General features: G+C 36.9%; 2 protein-coding genes across 5 annotated transcripts in view; one reads left to right on the top strand and one right to left on the bottom strand.

The window, feature by feature from the left end:
- PMS1 (PMS1 homolog 1, mismatch repair system component) overlaps window positions 1-3,913 on the bottom strand; it is a 97,824-nt gene extending 93,911 nt beyond the window's left edge. The window contains exons 1-2 of one of the 3 annotated variants that reach the window (XM_082841850.1): window positions 3,859-3,913; window positions 2,919-3,034 (exon numbers count right to left, since the gene is read on the bottom strand). The gene's annotated coding sequence lies outside the window, so the exon portion shown is untranslated. The other 2 variants (XM_082841849.1, XM_082841851.1) reach the window with 2 other exon arrangements.
- A 122-nt stretch (window positions 3,914-4,035) lies between these two features.
- ORMDL1 (ORMDL sphingolipid biosynthesis regulator 1) lies at window positions 4,036-16,416 on the top strand. Of its 2 annotated transcripts, XM_082841048.1 has the most exons (5): window positions 4,036-4,116; window positions 5,181-5,251; window positions 5,704-5,884; window positions 10,951-11,102; window positions 14,766-16,416. In XM_082841048.1, the coding sequence occupies exons 3-5, from the start codon at window positions 5,711-5,713 to the stop codon at window positions 14,899-14,901; spliced, it is 462 nt and encodes a 153-aa protein (XP_082697174.1). In that variant the 5' UTR covers window positions 4,036-4,116; window positions 5,181-5,251; window positions 5,704-5,710; the 3' UTR covers window positions 14,902-16,416. The 2 variants fall into 2 exon arrangements, with proteins under 2 accessions (XP_082697174.1, XP_082697173.1); XM_082841047.1 differs by lacking the exon at window positions 5,181-5,251 and having other exon boundaries at window positions 4,040-4,116.
- Window positions 16,417-21,398: the final 4,982 nt, after the last annotated feature.

Genomic DNA, 21,398 nt, shown 5'->3' with positions numbered 1-21,398 from the left:
ATGTTGAGGAAGTTAAAATTAAACTCTAAAACTCAATCACCTAACCTAAAATAGAGATAATAATGATATCATATGGTTGTGGTGAGAAGTAAATAAGATAACGTATACAACGTATTATAGTGCTTGGCATATACATGCTAAAAAATCCCAGGGTCTCTGGACTAAATTGAGTTCCTCCAAACCACACCCCCCAACACACTTCTAACTCCTAGCCCCACAGGAGCTAACCCAGTGCTTGGTATCAGGTTAGGCTTGGGTTTAAGAAGTCTTCTTCCTTAGTTTGAGAGTCCCAGGGATCTAAGAAAAACATTTATCAAGCAAGCTTTGGCGTATAAACCTAGCCTCACCTCAACCTTCCCTCCTTCTGCAGAGATTAATTAATCTCTTTATTAATCTCATCATCTTTGTCTCATTCTCTATAATCTCTCTTCCAAAATCTTCTATTTCTCCCCAGCAAGTCCCTAATTTCCCTAATCTTCCCCCTCTTCTAGTTTACTGAGATCAAGGCAGACCACAGCATCAACTCTTATCTTCACACACTTTACCTCCTCCACCATACTGTGTCCTTTCGTTTCTTAAAATGTCTCCACCTCTACCCATGTTCTTCTTCACTCAGTCTCAGACCAATGTCTTTCTTCTAAACTAACACTTTCACCTAGTTTATCTAGTCCCATCCCTCCTCCAGGTCTCTTGGTCTTGAAAACAAAAACAAAAAATTCTTCCCTCAACCTTATTAACTCTATGATTATCTTCTTTCTTTATGAAGCCAAACTTGAATAAGTAACCTGTATTCACCGTCACCAATTCCCTATCACCAACTCACTTCCAAAACCCTTGCAAAATAGCTTACACAACCACTCTTAGGATTTTGTTTTCTTCAGGTTCACCAATGAGATCTTAAATCATCAAATCCTTTTCTCAGGATTCACATTCCTTGATATCCCTGAAGCATGTGACATTGATGATACTGCCTATTCTCAAGGATTATACCATCCATCAATACCTCTTGGATCTCTTTGTGTTTTCTTCACTCTCTTCCCAGAAAAATGGGCATTCCCTAATCCCTCTCCCCTCTTCTTATATACCCAAAACCCTATAACCTTAGGTGTTATAGAATAACATCTAAATCTACATCTCAACAGTGATCTCTCTCTTCCCGAGTTAAGACAGGCATTTCTTACAATCAGTGTCACTACTACCTCAAAATGTTTATAAAATAGAACTTATCTTCTTGTTCCGCCCTCCATACCTCCCACTTAACTTTGCTATTTCTCTTAATAACTCACTGTTCTTAGTGACCAAGTCAAAAACTTCAATCTTCCTTTGCCAGCAATCCCACCCTATTTGCACCTCCACTTTCTCCTAATGCAATACTATTTATCATTCTAGACCCGGTTTCAATATCATTTGTAACATGGTCCTTTCTGATCACCCAGCCAGGAATGACCCTTTCCTCCCATTCCGAAAGAACTTGGCTTGCTTATCACACCCCTGTCCTGACCTATACAACCTCTAAATGCACGGAATTATATACTTCTGGATGCAACACAGAGTAATCAGAGTACTTCACTCAAGGTGAGTACTTCATAATTATTAATGAAGTGGCCACGAAAAATAATTTTATCGGCACCTACCTCATGCCAAGGTAAAACATTAGGAAAAGTGACCTCCTTCCCATCAAGTCACCATTGCCTTAACTCCTTCCCTTTATGTATTCTATTTTAACTGGACTCCATATCATCCCCTTCATCACTTGTATCTCCTAACCAGGCTTTTTTCTAGAATCCAGGGCCTTATTTCCAACTACTTTCTAAATATCATCATTTAGATGACCGAAAGGCACCCTAAACTCAACATGTCCCAAAGAGATCAGATCTTTCTCTAATTAAGTGTCTTTCTTGCTATATTTATTTGATAATAAAAATAAGAGCTAACATAAGTTACTTAAATATATATATATATAATTATTCCAGTTAATCCTCACAACAAGCTTATGTATAGTGTCATTCCTCTATCACAAACAGGATTTAAAAGCTTGATCGCTTGTTCCAAGATCACACAACTATTAAGTGACAGATGCACACCTGCATATTTTGTCATGTTTGACTCCAAAGGCTATGCTCATCCAGTCTCACAAAGCAAAATTAGAAACCTTGAGTCATCCTTGAAATTCTCCTCACTCTCTACATCCTGCCACCCACTCCTGCCTCTCTTACTACCTAAATATTTCTCACACTAGTTCTTTCCTCTCTATCCCTATGGCTACTGCCTCTGTTCAGCCCTTCAACAATTTTCCCCTGACCTATTGCAATAACCAGCTAATTGACAGCTTGCCTGGAATCTCAACCACCTACACGATTCTTTCTATAATTTACATTTAATCATGTTGCTATCCTACTTAAAATTTTATAAATATTTCCAATTACTAACTATGTTAAATCCAAACTCCTTACAATTGAACCTCTGTCTTTCTAATCTCATCCCACTCTTCTCCAAATGCACACTAGGCCAGTCATACTATGCAACTTGTCTCTCTTAATGTGATGGCAGTGACTCCTTCCTTGGCTCATAAGGTTTCCTTTCTCTACTGATGACTTCTCACCATCCTTCTAGATTTAGTTCAAGTATCACCTCCTCGAGGAAGCCTTTCTTACCAGCTCCAACCCCTGCCCCAACAGATTAGGCAGTCCTTCCTCTGTACTCCCAGAGCACCTTTTCCTTATTTCTAACCCCAAACTCATCACAGATTATTCTAAGTATTGGATTTCTGTCCCTTCCTCCTGGCTGAGAGTTCTCTGAGGATATATTAATCTCATATCCCTAGCACAACCTCTGGAACATAACAAGCATTCCACCGTATGTGTACCAAACAGCATCTTTTGAAAAGTGGAAGGGTTGATATCAGGCTTACGACTCACAGCAAAGAATGTCTAAGAATGCCAGGAATCAGTCTTCTATATTTGCTGAGAGGTAAATCAAACACTACTGAAAGAGTGCTGACGATCAGGAAATTCAGTTAAGGCTAACAGTGTACCTAAAAAAGAAGTAAAGATCAGAGAACTCATAGATAAACTTTAGGAAGCACACAATGAAATAATTATTTTTTAAAAAAACGTAATAAATCTAACCTAATTGGTTTTATAAGGCCATTAGAAATGCAATATATGTACACATATATGTGTATATACAGTCAACATTCTCTTACACCAATTTTGAAAAGCCATTGTAAGTTATTTCAGCAATATGAATTAAAAAACCCCACATTTCCTCAGCATATAACACAAGTACCTGTCTTCAGCGTGTAGACAGACCCAGAATGACACCAGTAAAAATCATGGTTAACCGAAAAGTTTGCTTCTGCCACTTGCATGATGCCACAACCTACAATATTATAAAACCCCTCACTCACACTCTAGACAGGCTGAGTTACGGTCGTCAGGGGTTAAAGTTTCTTCCTGGCAAACAACAACTTTAAGATCTGCACCCAGAAGGATCTGAGGAATGGGCTGCAACAAAGGCCTAAACACCATTTAGTCAGGGAAGTCCAAATCAGACATTAAGCAGCCCACACCTGCTGGGAGACCGCTCTCCAGGTGTGCGCGCTCGCGAGCCGGGCTTCGTCCGCTTCCCGCCCCGCGAGGGGGGGGGAGGGGCGCCCACTGCGGCCGCCGGCGCTCCCGCCCCGACCGGGACAAGTGGAGGGGAGGAGGCTCTCGAGCTTACGATATAAGAATGAATACCCGTTAGCCACACGACACTACCTTCTTGCTCGCGCGAGGTGGGCAACAACAATCCACTCGCAGACCAGCCAGCGTGCCACCCGGAGGCCAGGCCCGGCCTGGCGGATCCCCGACTCACCCACAACGTACGCGGGGCGGGGCAGGCACCGAGCACACCGCCCTTAATCCCGCCCTGCCCGGCGAACGTGTGATTGGCGCCGTCCTCAGCCAATGCCCTGGCAGCGCGTTCTGCCCTGAAAGCTTCCGCAAGCTGCGCCGCGCCGCGCCGCGCTGGGGCTGACCACTCGCGTTCTGCCTGAGGAGGCGCAGCCGTCGGCACTGCAGCCACAGCGGAGCTGATACTGCTCCGAGCCAGCCGCCGGGAGTGGGGCGGCGGGTGAGTGGGCACGAACGGTCGCCGGGACTGTGCTGCTGCCCGGGCAGTGGGGAGCTGCTGGCGGGCCCGGGTTGGCTTGATGGGAAAGAATGGACTCCTGCTCCGTCCGCGGCGCCCTGTCAGGACGTGCGAGCCAAGTGGCCCCCAAGGCTTGCCCCCTAAATCCCCGTCGTCGCGTCCTGGCCCTGACGGGATGTGCAGCTCCGAGAAGAAAGGGGCGGGGCGGGGGGCACTGTGGCCATAGCAGCGGCGGCTTTTGCTGAGCTTCCAGTAGCTGGGAGTTCCGGCCGCCGGGGAAGGCTGCCGGTGATGGCAGCGGGGGTAGGGGGCGTCGCTGTGGGTCGCCCGGCATCGCGAGGGCAGAGCCGAGAGGCTCTTCGCTCTCTGAAGTCATTGTTTGCCAGTCCTGAAGTGGCGTGGCAGACTCCGTGGAAGGGTTTTCTGGCCTGGGATAGAGTCAGTCTTTGCCTTCCAGCTCAGATGTAAATTTTAAGCCTACTTTCGAGCTTTTTTTTTTTTTTTTCTATCCTGTCGAAAATGGGAAAGGCATCTTGAGTGGAGGCACGTTCTAAGTATAACTTATAGCGTATAAAAAGAATGTAACATGCACGGTGGATCTTTGGATTGGAGGGACTTTTTACACATTTAAATCTGAGGCTTCTGCTTTGTTTCAGTGCAACCAACTTTCATCACCGTAAGCCTACAGATTTTTGGAGGGAGAAGGGCCATTGTACTCCGGAACACTTGATGGACGGGGTTCGGAGAAATTCCTCTCTCAGGGCCAACTCTGTAATAGAAAGTGTTTATATATTTTTAAATCAGAGCTGTTCGAAATATAATGTAGCTCTGCTCCCCCCACCCCCAATCTCAGAAAGAAAGGAAGAAGGGAGGGAGGGGAAGAAGGAAGGAAAGAATGAGAGAAAACCAAAGTTTTAGGGAAGGTGACTAGAGTTAAAATACGCAGAAGAAAGACTCCTTGTTTAAACCTAATTGTATCACTAGGTTGAGAAACAAACCTTATCCCTTGACCATGTAAAATTTCCACCTCATTATGTTCCTCGCAGCTTCAGTACTCATAAAGGAGTGATTTGAACTCTGACCACTCTTTATGGACACAACACTCACTACATTAAATGTAAGTCTGGCTACTCAGAACAGACTGGTTAGGTCAGCTTTGCTTTTTAATATATTATTCTGTTGGTAAATTTACCTCCTGAGTTTTCACTTTACACTCTTAAGAAAATGTAGGTTTTCTCTTTCAGTTTGCGTTTTCCTGCCCATTACTTCATTTAGTAAAACAAACATGCTTGAAGACAAGCTTTAGGAAAGGCATTTTAACTGTTTATTTTTTCAACAAGAAGCATAAAAATAAGTCTTGCTTGTCTTACTGGGGAGTTAGATGTTAAGAATTATTTACTGCCCTCGTCAGCATCTGCAAGTAGCATATTTTGGAGGGTCTGTTTGTTCTATTTCAGAATGATGAGGTAAAAAAATAATCCCAGTAACACTTATTTTGTCATGTCAGAATTAGGAATATTTAGATTTCCAGTTATATCAGTGTTGATTCATCCCATTGCTTTCCTACAGCGCAAACATGAATGTTGGAGTTGCCCACAGTGAGGTGAATCCAAATACTCGTGTAATGAACAGCCGGGGTATGTGGCTGACATATGCTTTGGGAGTTGGCTTGCTTCATATCGTTTTACTCAGTATTCCCTTCTTCAGTGTTCCTGTTGCCTGGACCTTAACAAATGTTATACATAATCTGGTAAGAATTTCACCTTATACTGAACACTTAAGGTTTAATGGTTTTACAGAGACTGGGCAAGGCAGCAATGGGAAGGTACTGTTTTGCAAGACGAAAAGAGTTGTGGAGATGGATGGTGGTGATGGTTGTGTAACATCGTGAATGCACTGAATACTATGAACTGTACGCTTAAGAGTGGCTAAATGGTCCATGTTATGTTAGTGTATTTGAACACAGTTTTTTAAAAAGCTTAAAGTTTTATGTTACAAAGAAGAAAAACACATGACTCAGTTTTTTTAAACAGTTTGATTGAGATATAAAATTCACCCATTTAAAGTGTACAGTTCAGTGATTTTTAGTATATATGACAATTTTGAAGAATTCTTACCTGGAATAAGATTATATTTTTCCTATCACTTTATATTTAAACATTGGACCCTATTTGTAAGTAAGACATTTTTTTCTCCTGTTGGTTTTGTAAAATCTGAAAAAAAGTAGGGCATTTTAGCAAAAATTATAAGACACTGTAATTCAGGCCACTATAATATATTGATTAACCAAAATGTATCAGAGGAAGTAATTGTGTTTTTTGGTTAACTGGAGTATAATGAACATCTTTGGCTTAAATCCTTTCTAAATTGTATATATATACTTTTCTATTTCAGTACAGAAATTTTGAGCTTAATCATACCTTATATGATTCAGAAACTTATGGTGCCTTAGATTCTTCCTGTTGACTATTGCTCTTTTGTATTATATGATAGCTCTACAAAGTACCAGAGGTTAGATTGACTCTACTGACCATATTATGCAGCCCTGGAAATTGCCTGTTTAAAAACAAAACAAAACAAAACATGATAGTGACTTTTCTTGTCTTTAACAGCCTATTAAAGTAGAATGAAAGGGGAGAAATCTGGTTAATTGAGACTTTTAATTGAATCCAGATTAACTATATATTTGTTTAAAGATCTAACCAAAATGAAGAGCTTAGAACTTTAAGACAGAAAAATGTAGGAGAAATAGGTTCTTAAAAAATTGATATTATTTATATCTTCTGGAAAGCATTTGAAGTTGACTGGAGGATGACAAAGATGATGTGGTAGAGATCAGTGAATGTCCCTTTAGTCCATTTTATGTGATAGACTTTGGAAGGAAGTGTTTAAAAACACTGTTTTTAAATAGTGACTTCTCTGAAATATTTGACACTAATCATATCCCTTTTATTGGAATTCTTTTCCTTTGGCTTCCATGGGATTGCTTTTTCCTAGATATATTTCTGATCTTTCCTTTACTATTTCCTCTTGCACAGTTTTCTCTTTTCCTCTCTTAAATATTGCTGTTGTCAAGGTTCTTTTTTTTTTTTTTTTTGCGGTACACGGGCCTCTCACTGTTGTGGCCTCTCCCGTTGCGGAGCACAGGCTCCGGAAGCGCAGGCTCAGCGGCCATGGCTCACGGGCCTAGCCGCTCCGTGGCATGTGGGATCTTCCCGGACCGGGGCACAAACCCTTGTCCCCTGCATCAGCAGGCAGACTCTCAACCACTGTGCCACCAGAGAAGCCCTCAAGGTTCTTTTCTTCATCTCTTCTTATGATATATATTTTATCTAGGTTACTTCATCTATCTGTATTTTCAGTTTCTACCTGTTAAATGATGATGACCATATTAATATTGCCAGATCACCTTGCACCTTAAACCAAACAAGTATAAATTGAATTCATTCCTGATATATCCCTTACCACCCACCACAATCTGTTCCTGGATTTTGTTCCTAATCTAATCTAAAGGTACCACTATCTGCCCAGTAAGCCAAGCCACACAGCTGAATGTCAGAGGTAAAGTGATTAATATAATGTATTATCCAAACAGAGACTGTTTTGAGAGTAAAAGAGAGCTCTAGTAATAACTACTCCAAGAGAGTAAGTGTAAATCAGGACCACCCATGGCAAACTAGTATATATAGTCACCCTAGACTTAGGGTAACTCTTTTTCCTTTATATTCCACATCCATTTAGTCAAAGCCTTGTCTATTCTACTGCTTTACTGTCTTCAACTTGATCCTTATGGGCATTGCTATAATTTCATGCTCTTCTTTCCCCTCAGGTGGATTACACCAGTAGATCAAGTGGTCTCTTTGACGCTTCTCTACTCTACTTTCCTTCATTCCAATTTGGCAGGGTGATATTTTTGAAATTCATGTTTGTTCAGGTCACACTCTTAAGTCCTTCAGTGATTCCTTGTTACATTCATAGTAAAATGCCAAGTTCTTTGTGTGGCATACAAGACCAGTTGATAATACTACAGAGGCAAGAAAGAGACCCAATCTTAACATCTCTTCAAACACAAGCTGTGCTCTACAATAATGAAAATCGTCTTCTCTCACCTTTTTGCTTTGGCTTAGGCTCTTCTTCCACTATTTTAATACCTCTTCCTCCTTCCTACTCTGCCTGGCTAATTCCTGTTTCTCCAGGAAAACTACTCAAGTGTCACCTCTTCTAGGAAGCTACAAAAGTCCCATGCTGCATTTTTTTCATGAATTTATTATCCTTTTATAATTAGCAGTTTATCTTTCTTTTGTTTTTATCTCTAAAGACCTATTTAAATGTTTGCTGAATAAATTAGTCTGTTCTCACATAATTTTCCCTTCTCCAGTGGCACATGTATTAAATGTACTTTAGAAGTCATCTCCTCCCTTCATGTTTTCAGTTGGTTGACTGAGACTGAGGCACAGTATATGGCCATGGACAAAGGACAGGAAATGAGAACAAGTAGGGAAGCAAACTTCTGACTTCTTAGTCCTCCACTAAAAACCTGACTAACCAGCCATAGATGTGGCAATTACATGATGCCAAATGTAAATTTCTTTTGAAGTTAGGCTACATTAAACCAATTAAAAATGTGAAATACATACTGCATGCTTTTAAACATGGGAAAATAGACCAAATATGGGAAAAAAGAAAAAACATGGTCTCTGTCTTTCTGAACCATATAGTAGAAACCTACAGCAATTGTTTTTACTCAGTGCTACAGTTCACTCTTAGAAGTTTTAATACTTCACAAAATTCTTATCCTAGCTTTTAAAATGAAAGAGAATTCTCTTCATTTTGAGCCAGTAAATATTTGTTAAGGGCTAACTATGAGCTATATATACTTTTTTCCCTAATTCTTTTAATGTGGGTATAAATCATCCATCACTAAAATTTTATAGAAAAACTATTAAAAATAAAAATGGAGTAGAAGATAAATGGTTAGATAAGATTTTATTCTTATTAAAAAGAATACATAAACTATTTGAATATTATATTCTGAACACTGGTGAGTGTATGTGGTTTGAAGTAAATAATTAGAGGACTGTTCTTCTTTCGCTTTGATAATTCTAACACATGTATGGTCTAGAGTAGAGATTCTTAACTTTTTTGGGTCACATTCTCCTGAGAATTTGAAAGCATACAATTTCTGTTTCATAGTCTCTTTTAAAACCCATGTGAAAATGGTTTCTTGTGCTTACACAATAAACATTCCTTGGCTTAATGTCATCTTGGCTTAATATCTAATACTTGCTTTGTATGAGCCCTTGTTCCTGAGGTAGTCAGGCTAATGGGAAAACAAACATTATATAAACAACTTTAAGACAATATGTTGTGCTATAGTAAAAGTCTTTTCAATAAAATTATATATATGTACATAGGCAACAGGTTAATTATTGCTAATGAGAAGGGCTTCACTAAGGAGTTATCATTTGAGCTGAACCTTCAAGACTGAGGTAGGTGACAAGGAACCATCAAGGCTTTAGCCTCAGCAACAAGGAACCTTTCCCTCCTCTGCATTTCCTGAGTACTTTGATTGTACCTTTGATAGTAATTTCTGCCCTACATTGTAGTTGTTTATGCATATCTTTTTTTTTTCTTACCATCTCTTAGAAGATTGAACTTTTTCAAGGCATTGGACATGTCTTGTTCAATTTCATATATGCATATAGGTCCTGTGTCCTGTACATATTAGCCACTTATTAAATGTTTGTAGAGTTATATCCAATTGAACATGAATCCATTCCTCTGTTGCTTAAGTGTTACTGTAGGTAAACAACTTTTAAATTGCCTAATGGAATAACTAGGAAGCAGACAGACTAAACTTTGAAAAGAAGGGCTCTCTTAACCTAATAGAATAATGTAAAATTTCAAATCACTAATATTTCTATTTTTTTATATATTTATTAAAAGTTGAAGTAAAAAAAATGATATCACATCATGACTTTAATAAGTAAAGCTGTTTCATGACCATATATAGGCTTTATTCTGTTACCAGTGCCTCAGACAGTGATCCTGCAATGAAGCATTAACTATCAATCTAAATGGGCATCTCAAGTAAACCACATCTAGTATACATTGGTTTTTTTCCCCTAATTAACCACAAAATTAGATGCTTAAACATATCGCTGGACAGAATGGCTTTTAGTAATGTTTTTTACTTTGATTTTTAAAAACTAACTTCAAAAGACACTGTTGAGGTACAGTGGTGATTTTAAAAGTAAATTGTGTTGAACATTATACTTACTACATCAAACCATCTTTGTTGCTTTGGAAAAGAACTATTGAGACAAAAACAGTCCTAATATTAAATATTTTCAAAACAGTTTTCCCCGATACAGAGATTTTGTTTATTATTATTTTCCAACTTGTATGTTTTTATCATTTTATAAGTATCATCAGATTTACTAATATGACTTTCCTACACATTGGAGAAAAGGTAATTCTATCTCCCAACAGGAAATGTGTTAGAAAATCTAAATGTAATGATGCAAAGCTACCCTGATGGTACTTTTCGTTTCTTTTCAATTTAATAGGAGATGAAAACAGGTTACTTTTAGTTGACTTAGAGTGGTTTTCAGCAGATAATATTTGCATGTAAGCCCCTGGAAGTTTTGTTTTACTCTGAAGAAACCGGCCAGTCTTTCACAATATGAAATCTTAAAACTTGAGCTGTCAAGTTAATCACGCTCTCTGTCACAGTCTGCAACTGTCTTAATGCTAACTGGCAAATACTAATTTTGTATTTGATATTTATTATATACCCCCTTGCTTGTTTTCCAGGGGATGTATGTATTTTTGCATGCAGTAAAAGGAACACCATTTGAAACTCCTGACCAGGGTAAAGCGAGGCTCCTAACTCATTGGGAACAACTGGACTATGGAGTACAGTTTACATCTTCACGGAAGTTTTTCACAATTTCTCCAATAATTCTGTAAGTGGTGGAAATTTTCAGGTATGAGGAGGATTGGATGAGAGGAAGCCATCCTTTTATTAGATTAAATTTGAAATAGAAACAGAATATTTTGTTGAAAACCTGTATCAGTAAATTGCTACTTCATAGAGATTATAAAATACAGGCAAAATTTTTAACAAGCTGGTAATAAACCAGTTTTCACTTCAGTCAAATATATATGGAGACAACCTTACATGTTTATCAGTATGACAAGACATTCTAGAATACAAGTTAAATATATTCTAGTTCATGTCTTTAAGCTGCTTGCAAGAATACTAAACACATAGTCTTGTTCTGTATTCTACTATCAGATTAATCTCCATAAACAAGGATTTGGATGATTTCAGATGAATTTCATTGACCACCTGCCACATCTGGATGTTCCGACTCCTCGGGAGAGACAGTATGGTTTAGAGAAAAGAGAGATTAGGCTTTCATTGTAGGACAGACCCGGGCTGAATCCTGTACCTATCACTCAGCCTGCTTGGTTTGCTCATAAATAAAATTCTAGCCAATGGTACCTAACTCAATCTGATGCTGTAAGAAATAAATGAGATAATACCTATCTGTAAAACATCTAACCTTATATATGGCATGTAATTTCCTCCTATTACCTGATATTCAGGGTCCTCCACAAAATGGTTCCTACCTCATTTTTCCTTTATGTGACTATTTTACCCTCACCCAACTCCTACCTGGTCACACTCTTCTAAGCAGCATTTCTTAAATACTTCATGTATAGTCCTATTTCTATGCCTTTGTTCAAGTCATTTTCCCACCTGAAATGCCTTCTCCTTTCTTAATTTATCTGTCTTATTTTTCTTTCAAGATTTAAATTGTGACCTTACCAGTGAGGTCTTTTCCTTAGCAACCAGCCTTCAATGATAATGCTCTGCTTTGAAATCCATAGCAGTTGTTATATATCCCTTATTTATTGTCACTTTGTATTATTTCTCTATTATTATGTTTATTTCTGCAAAGAATTTATAAGTACATAGATTGCTTTGAATTCCACACTCAGTTGCTTTCATATAATGGATGTTTCGCATATATCCTAATCAAACACTCGATACCACAAAGGAGATACATATATATAGATATATCTCTCTCTATATATATAGATATAGACATAGATTTATATATCCATTATAGAATCAGTACAGTCTGCAGCAGCTGGAAAGACTTCTTGGAGGCATTAGAATTCCTTAAACTAGGACTTAGGGTAGGTTTTAGACAGGTGTTTAAGTTAGGGAAGACATTTTCAAATGAAAAGAATAAAGTAATCATAAAGTGGTAGATTTCTTTTTCCTTATATTTATAGCACTTGGGAGGAAATTTTTTAAGTTTTTAATTGTTTTAGTCCCACATAAAATTCATGTCAAAAGAAAAATTATTTGTATGGCCTAACAAAGATTAATGCAATAACAAGAATAATGGTTATTCAAACAGCCCTAAATTTGTATTTTAGCTCTACTACTCTCTAGCTATGTGACTTTTGGCCATATTATTGAAAGTCTCAGTTTCCTCATCTATAAAATGTTTAGGATTGCATTATAATACAGTTAACCCTTGAACAATGTGGGGGTTATAGGCACCCGCCCTCTGTGCAGTTAAAAATCCAAGTATAACTTACATAGTCAGCCTTCTGTATCCCCGTTTCCACATCCTCGGATTCAACTAACTGCGGATTGTGTAGTAACTGTGGATCATGTAGTACTGTGGTATTTACTATTGAAAAATATCCATCTGTAAGTGGACCTGTGCAGTTCAAACCCTCATTGTTCAAGGGTCAACTGCACATGTAAAAAGCCTGACATATGCTGAATTTTCAATAGAAGCTATCACAAAAAAGGTGATATCACTTAAAAGGCTATCACTTAAAAGCCTAACTAAGAGGTACCTGTGTACAACACCCATATTTCTTAAAGTGTACTTTTGACCAACAGGTATGATTTTAAATATTCTGTGATTAAATTCCTTATATAACTGAGGAAACAGCATTAAAGCCGTCTGTGTAGCATTGATATTTTTCAGAGTGCATTTACATTTTCTTATTTGATCATTTGTTAGGTAGGTAGGATGAGTAATATTATCCCAGGTTTTTAGATAAACAGATTCAAATGCATCATCTTCATCCAGATCTTGTAGCTAGTTGGAATCAATAGCCCAGGTTAAACCCTAAACTTCTAGCTTCTAATACAGGTCTCTTTCTAGTATACCCTTTGGCAGATAAATGCTACCACACTGATTCCTACCTGGGTTTTGCATCCCCTTGGAGGGTTGTGTAGGTTTTTGTAAGAGTCAAGTAATTTTCATATGATCCACACACACAATCAGTTTTTATTAAAAGACATAAAGGAGACATATGCTATGAGGAGGAGAAGCCATTCCAAGAAGATTTATTATTTCTAACATATCAGATTACAGATTAAACCTGTAATGATGATGAGAAATTAAATGAGCTTACTGAATGTAAATGGTATCCTATATTGTTCAGTTAAGGAAGTATGAACAGTCTTCAAGTATATGAAAGCAGGAAGACAGGATTTAAAGTAAGGATTGAGGAATATGGTTTATTCTCAAGAATGAATTTTCTGACTATAGTTTGTGAAACAGGTGGAAGAGTATAAAATTTCTCAATTTAGATGGTTCTGAAAATAATGTGTACAGCTCTCTGATGTTTTTAGTTGTACTTGGAAAATAGCTGTTCTTTTCTAACCATATTACACAAGATATTTATCACTCCTTTAGAGGAAACACTATTAAAATACTTTTCTGTGTACTCTAAAAGTACTAATTAGACAAACACCCTTGTGCATAGTAACTTCTTAGTTATCATCAAGTAAGGTATGATGTTTTAGGATACTCTTTTAGTGGCCTCATGATGTGTCTTCATTTTGATGTACCCTTGGGTCAAACTAGGCATTCTGACTCGATGATCTGTGGTCTTAAAGGTGGCTTAGGCTTCTTAAAACAAATTCTCGGATATTGGATGTCTTTGAATATATATATACATATGTTCGGTTATAGCAAAACAGCTGGAATTTTACAATAGTGTCTCTCAAGTTTCCCGTTATACTGGTTATATACCTGTTAACTTCAGTATGGAAATGAGAACATCAAAAGGGCAGTCAAGTATTTGTTTTCTTTCAAAGATGCTAAACTCTACTAATGCACTAACACCCATTTTTCACAACTTTACAGCAGTACTTTTTAACCTTTTGGTGGGTCACAAAACCGTTTGAGAATATGATGGATGCTTTGAATCTGGACTTTCTCTTCAGATATATACACATAGATACAAAACTACACCTGAAGTTTCAGGAAGCACATGACCCCTAGTTTGAAAGCCTTCTACTTTAAAGACTATAGTAACTGTCTTGCATTAAATACATTTAACACGATTGCAGAAAAGCAAAATGTGCATATATGCCTCCATTAAACAAATGTTTAAATCCCAAATAAAATTAATTTAGGCCCCCAAACTAAAACTTTTGCTCTTGTTTTAGTGCTCAAAGAAATGGTTCTGCTTTTAGGTATTTATGTTTCAGTGGCCTTTTTCCTACCTTTAAATATTTTAAAAATTCTAAGTAATTTCACTTTTAGATGTTATATATATATTCTTAACTTTTATTTCTACAGATATTTTCTGGCAAGTTTCTATACGAAGTATGATCCAACTCACTTCATCTTAAACACAGCTTCTCTCCTGAGTGTGCTAATTCCCAAAATGCCACAGCTACATGGTGTTCGGATCTTTGGAATTAATAAGTATTGAAATGTGTTTTGAAACAACAAAAATTTTTACAGCTACTGAGTTTTCTGTAAGGAAGGAATGGTTACTAAACTGCACTGTTTCTGTGATAATGTGAAATGAGAGGTAGCTACATTGGAGAGCCAATTGCTGGTTCTTCATATTGCTGTTTTGAAGTGCAGATTCTTATGAGAAGATGCCTTTGTTAAATGCATCTGGTATCCTTCTGTAGAGAGGCTTCAGAGGCAGGCTGGGCAGGCCCAGCTTATAAGTTAAATGGCTATAAAGTAAAGGTGTAGTAGATAAATCCAAGGAAATAAGAGATTTATAAGAAACTAAGTCCAGCTTAGCTTATAATGAATGGGCATTATGTTAAGAGAAGAAAATGTTTAATCATTCAGTCATGGTCAGTTTAAGCAGAGTTACATGTAAACCAGAATCATTTCTTTGCAAGTTTATTATAGATTGTTTTTATTACCATGCATATTCCTTTTGTGTTATATAAGAGGATATATATCCTCTTGTTTTATACAAACCAATTCCTACCTTATGAATGTACTTTTTTGGTTTTGCAGGCTCAACATTGTGTTGATTAGATGAGTTCATTTTTACATTTATTAAGTTACTGAGTTCATGAAGGTCCACCTTCACGACTGATTGATGATAGAAGATAGTTAGGCACCTTAGAAGCAGCCTCTGAGTCGGCCTTCTAATTTTGGAACAAAGTGGGTTTTGCTGCCTTTCCAGATACAAGGCTGCTAACCTAATTAAGAAAATAATTTATTTCTTGTAATTAAAGTATATGGTAGCTTAAAGGTCTGCTGATTTGGTTGAGCAATCTAATTGTTGAAGTCTGCCATTCTTTAGCGATGGAAATAAAATGGACAACTACATAGCCAACCTGTGATCTGGCAGAAACTGCTTCTCTAGCAATACTATCAGAGTAAATAATGGAGTCTTTTTTTAGCAGGTCTGCAGTAAAAGATATCTTTTCTTAGTCATCCTGCTCTCAATCTCCATACTTTGCCCATTAACATTTTGCCTGTCAATACATGAGTCTTAGTATAGATAACTCAGAATGGTAACTATTTCCAAAGCAGCAACCGTATATACTAAATCCATGTGACTTAAGAGAAGCTTTCTATAGTTGCTGACGTTAATTGCAAGAAATAACTATATTCTACTTTGAGAAATAAATATGTCAAAAAAAGTATTTGTGGCGAAACTGAAAAACCTAGTAACATTTGTAAGCAAAATTGAGTGAAAAGAATTATAATACCAACTTAAAAATCAATTTGTTTCAAACTGACTTTTGGGGGTAATGATCATTGTTTTGTATTTCAAAAGTATTGAGTTTAGAAATCAGTTGTATGATAATGCTTTTGTATGTTTGTCTTTTCTCATGTATTTTTAAATAACCAGTAATCTGTATTTTAATAAATTTTTCTTTGGTGTAAGGGTATTGCAAAAGCTTTCCAAAGTCAGTCATCGAGTTACACTTAAATTTTTCAAGTTTTTTTTTAAAGCAACTGAATTTGTAAAATTAAGGTAGCTAAAAAATATTCTTTTGTTTTTCTTCATTTTAAAGTTTATTTCAAAAGGCTTATATTTTTTGCACAGACTTCAGAGTTAGAAATCTGCCTCTAATACAGGTCTTCTGCTGTTTTCCCTACTTTTGCCCTTCAGTGTTTTAAAGATATTTATTCAGTAGATATTTGAGGGCCCACTCTGTTGTAGGAATTTTTTTTTTTTTTTTTCCCGGTACGCGGGCCTCTCACTGTTGTGGCCTCTCCCGTTGCGGAGCACAGGCTCCGGATGTGCAGGCTCAGCGGCCATGACTCACGGGCCTAGCCGCTCTGCAGCATGTGGGATCTTCCCAGACCGGGGCACGAACCCTTGTCCCCTGCATCGGCAGGCGGACTCTCAACCACTGCGCCACCAGGGAAGCCCACTCCTGTGTTCTTTTGACTTGCCCCATCCTTTATTCTTTTTTAAACATAGAATGGTATTTTTTAGGTTTATGTCACTATTGTCAATTAAACTAGAAAGATCCTGAAGGGGCATAGCTATCTCCTTAACTAATATCTGTATGAATTAGCCTTACAAAACTATATGATGCTGAGAGTTGGAAAAAGATCTTAGAGGCTATAATTCAGCCCCATCCTTTACCTTGAATTTTCATCAACCCTCTATTCAGTTTCATTGACACCTCTATTCAGTTCTGTGTTAGCACTAAGAAAGGAAGACTTACAACTTACAAGGCTGCATTTTTGTTATGGAATTTATAACATGTTTTACAATGAGCCAAAATTTAATCCTTATTCTGTATAACTCCTCAATTAGTTACCTTTTAAACTGTTATCAACAGCACTGAGTATTACCAGAGCCTTCACCATTTTCCATATGATATGGTTTCAAATTTGTCCCATGATCCTGGTAATTCTGCTGTAAGTTGCAATTTATTATTATATAGCCCTAAGCTAATTACAAGAGGTGATAGATGTGATGTCACTACAACAGTACCACTTCCCTTGTTCTGGATACTTTTTATTTTTAATGCAGCCTATTATTTTAGCTATTTTGAGAGCCACGTATCACTGATTCACTTTATGGTCTCTAAAACCTCAAGTCCCAACATGTAGCGCTGTTCAATGGTGGCTTTCCCTTCATGTACTTATGTAATGGATTTATTAAAACAGAGTCTAAGATTTCTTATTTTTTCTATAGATCCCCATGTTGTTAGATTTTAGCCTATTGATTCATCTTGTCTAGCTGAAGGTGAATCTTCTCATGCAATATATTTCTCTTATAGTATGTTTCCTATTTTAGTATATATCACTAGTAAATATGATTCCAAAATACCCTCATGCTAATCCTGCAAAAGACAAATGCAGCAACCCAGTATAGACCAATGCAGTTTAATAATCTTTCTAACAGGACAGATAGAAAAGTGTAATTCCCAAAACAGTTACATGGATATTACATATTGATGTTGGAAATGTAAACGAATTTAGTAGTGAGAAGACAAGTCTAGGTAAAATAAAAGGAATTTTTGAGTAGCACTGGACAGGGAAGTAAGGTAGGTAAGAGAATAGCAAAGATAAACCCTTTATTTTGCTTGATGTCAAAAAGTGAGATGTCTCAGGTTTTTATTTTACTCCCTAATTTCAGTTCCAGTTAAAAATGATTCAGCAGATAGTTTGTTATATGGGGTTTAAAAGCTTTTGTTTAGCTACAGGTGAATGTATAAGAATTATAAACATCAAATTTAGAATACTGAATATCTTGGGTATACAGTACCCAGAAAGCTCAACTGTATTGGGTGATACTTTAGCTCTTAAATTGGGTGTTGTGTTCACAAAAGTTGACTATATTATTCTTGACACTTTTTCATAATCTAAAATATTTCATAATTAAAAAATAGTTTAGTAAAAATATATTTGGATTTTATTTTATGTTCAGTATAGCAGTGTAATTTATTCTATTTCTTGACTCATTCAAGTCTTTAATAAACAACTAATGGTTATGAAAGTGGCTCAACCTGTAGCTCTAAAGTTCTATATAATTTTAAGTTAGCAGATAAGCCAATTTTATTACTATGTCCTTTAACTGCATAATTACATTGATAAAAATACATTCTTCTCAAATTCAAGAATATAAGTAAGGAAACTACATCATTAACACTAGAATGAACTCTAAAATATGAGAGGAATTTTATAATATATAAATATTCTGACTTTCCAACTATATAGTTATAAATTTTTTGACAACACTTTTTTGAAAAACTTGAAGATTTTGCAAGATAAGCATGTATTATCTTCTTCATTTTGTAATTTTTTAAATGGAAACAGAAGAGCAGATGATTTATTGGCTATTGCCCAGGAAAATACGAGTATACCAGCTACTACATGAAAACCTGATACAGTGATTCTGCTTTGAAACATCTGTCCCTCCTTTGAATTATCAAACGCATGCTTCTATCATGGTGCTTAATGGTCATAGGGAGTTTACGGAAGCAACAAAGAAATTCACCCTCTCCCTCTACTGCCAAAACATGTAGACCCCACACACTTGAAAAATAAGGTCATCTGAGTATGGCAAATTCTCAAAAAAATAAACACAATTACCATATGATCCAGCAATTCCACTTCTGGGTATATATCCCAAAGAAGTGAAAGCAGGGACTTGAAAAGATACTTGTACGACCCACGTTTATACCAGCACTATTCATAACAGTCAGAAGGTGGAGGTAACCGAAGTGTCCACTGTCAGATGAATGCATAAACAAAATATGGTGTATGTACACAATGGAATATTATTTAGCTTTAAAAGGAAGGAAATTCTGAGACATACTACCACACTGGATGAACCTTGACATTAATGCTAAGTGAAATAAGCCAGTCACGAAAGGACAAGTACCGTGTGAGCCCACTTACATGAGGTACCTAGAGTAGTCAAAGTCATAAGGACAGAAAGAATGGTGGTTGCCAGGGGCTGAGATGAAAGGGAAATGGGAAATTAGTGTTAAATGGATACAGAGTTTCAGCTGGGGAAGATGAAAAAGTTTTGGAGATGGATGGTAGTGACCGCTGCACAACAATGTGAATGTACTTATTACCACTGAACTGTTTAAAATGGTGATTTTGTTAACATATATTTTAACACAATTTTTAAAAAGCAGTAAATTTGTAAAATAAGCATAATCGTTCTGCAAACGAAATAAAAAGCAAAATATCTTCCAAAGATGATACCTGATTGATGGTAATACCATTAATGAAAGAATGTTCCACATCAAAAAATATTTGTCAGCAAAGAAACTTTAAGAAGAGAAAGGCAAATGACAGTGTATTTTTAGCACAATCCAACCTATGAAGAACATAAGGCAGGTATGTGACTCAAGTGGAAAGGGGTGCATCAGGCCTGAAATATTAGCTGTTAAAAGCACCAAACTCATTTCTATTGCTTCCATTCCATTGTGCTAAACAATCGTTATAATTTGGATCTGGCTTTCATTGTAATTTGATCAACACAGAGAAGGTAAGGATCAGCAAGCTCAACTATCCTAGACCCTCCATCATTTCTCTTAAGTTAATACATTAGTATTATGGGTTTTACATAGCAGTTTCTTAGCAAATTGAGTGTGTGACTCAGCACTACAGAGTCCAGTCACTTCCAGATCTGATAAACCAATTTCAACCTAAGAAAAGAATCAGATGTTGAAACCCAGTCATCACACCATGGTCCTGCTAGACTGTGGATACCGCCTTCCCCTGCAACTTTTCTCTCAATGCACATTTTCCATAATGCTGTATTGTAATTGCCTATTATTAGACTCAGTTCCTTGAAAATAGAAAATGGATTTTATCTTTGATCCCTAACAACTAATAAACTGCCTAGCACAAAGGAAAGAACCAATAAATATGTGATATGTGAAAATGAAATCCAGTTTAGTAAGACATAATTAGGGAATGAGTATTATAGAGATTCTTCTATATAAAGTTTTCCTCTTAAGTTTACAAATGGAAAGCTAAGCAATAGCAGAGACAAAGTGAACATATTTAGATTCAGAGCTCTCAATTCAAGTTGAAGTTACAGTGGTTAAGCCATATTTTCTTGAGAACGCCCATGAATGTGGCATTCAAACCATATGATGTGATCTGCATGAAAGCTCAGACAAGCCCCAGAGAGCATGCCTTTCCCGCAATAACTTCTCCAGTACGATAAAGAACATGAAAGCTTTATACCTTCACTTGCCAAATATGTGGGACCTGGTGTAAGTACCATTTCTTTCTACCACCCACATGCACTCAAACAAAGAATAAAATATCTTCCTAATGTGTCCTAAAGTTTGGCTCTTTCACATAATGCAGCATTCAGACTCAGCACCAGCCAAGAGTGCCCAGTTAAGGATTCTACTATTGATACTACCAAACACAACAGGGATAACTCTAGACAGCACAGGAGAGTACTGGAACAAAGTAATTCAAGTTGCAAGAAAAACAATGCCAGACAGGAATGATTTTATGTTCAGAATAGATCACAGTGTATAAGAAAATAACTCCTGCCCTATCATATGCAATCAGGATGACTACTTTTTCTTAACCTTTAGGTCTTAAGTTTTCTTTTTTCCTCTTTTGGGTCAACAACACATCCTAGGGAAAATATGAACTATTTAATCTGTCAGTTTGAAAACAGACTCCAGAGCAGATGGCCTCACTTCTAATACTAGCTCTGCACTTACAAGCTGTGTAATCTGCAAATCACCCAAACTCTATGGTCCAGTTGTCTCATCTGCAAAATGAGGACAGTAACTACCTCATGCGATTGTTGTGAGGATTAATTAATCTGCAACAGTGCCTGGCACATAGTAAGTGCCACTTTATTATTAATTATGGTTATTATTGTCACATAAATGAAATTTTTGATAAACCTAAGTTCTACCTTAAAAATTCTTACTAATGTCCTGATAATTATAAATTTACATATCTGGAAATCATGAATTACACATCTGCCACTAGACC

The sequence above is a fragment of the Leucopleurus acutus genome (genome assembly GCF_964270905.1).
Source record: "Leucopleurus acutus genome assembly, chromosome: 6".
Lineage (NCBI taxonomy): Eukaryota > Metazoa > Chordata > Mammalia > Artiodactyla > Delphinidae > Leucopleurus > Leucopleurus acutus.
This window is presented reverse-complemented; position numbering and strand designations above follow the sequence as displayed.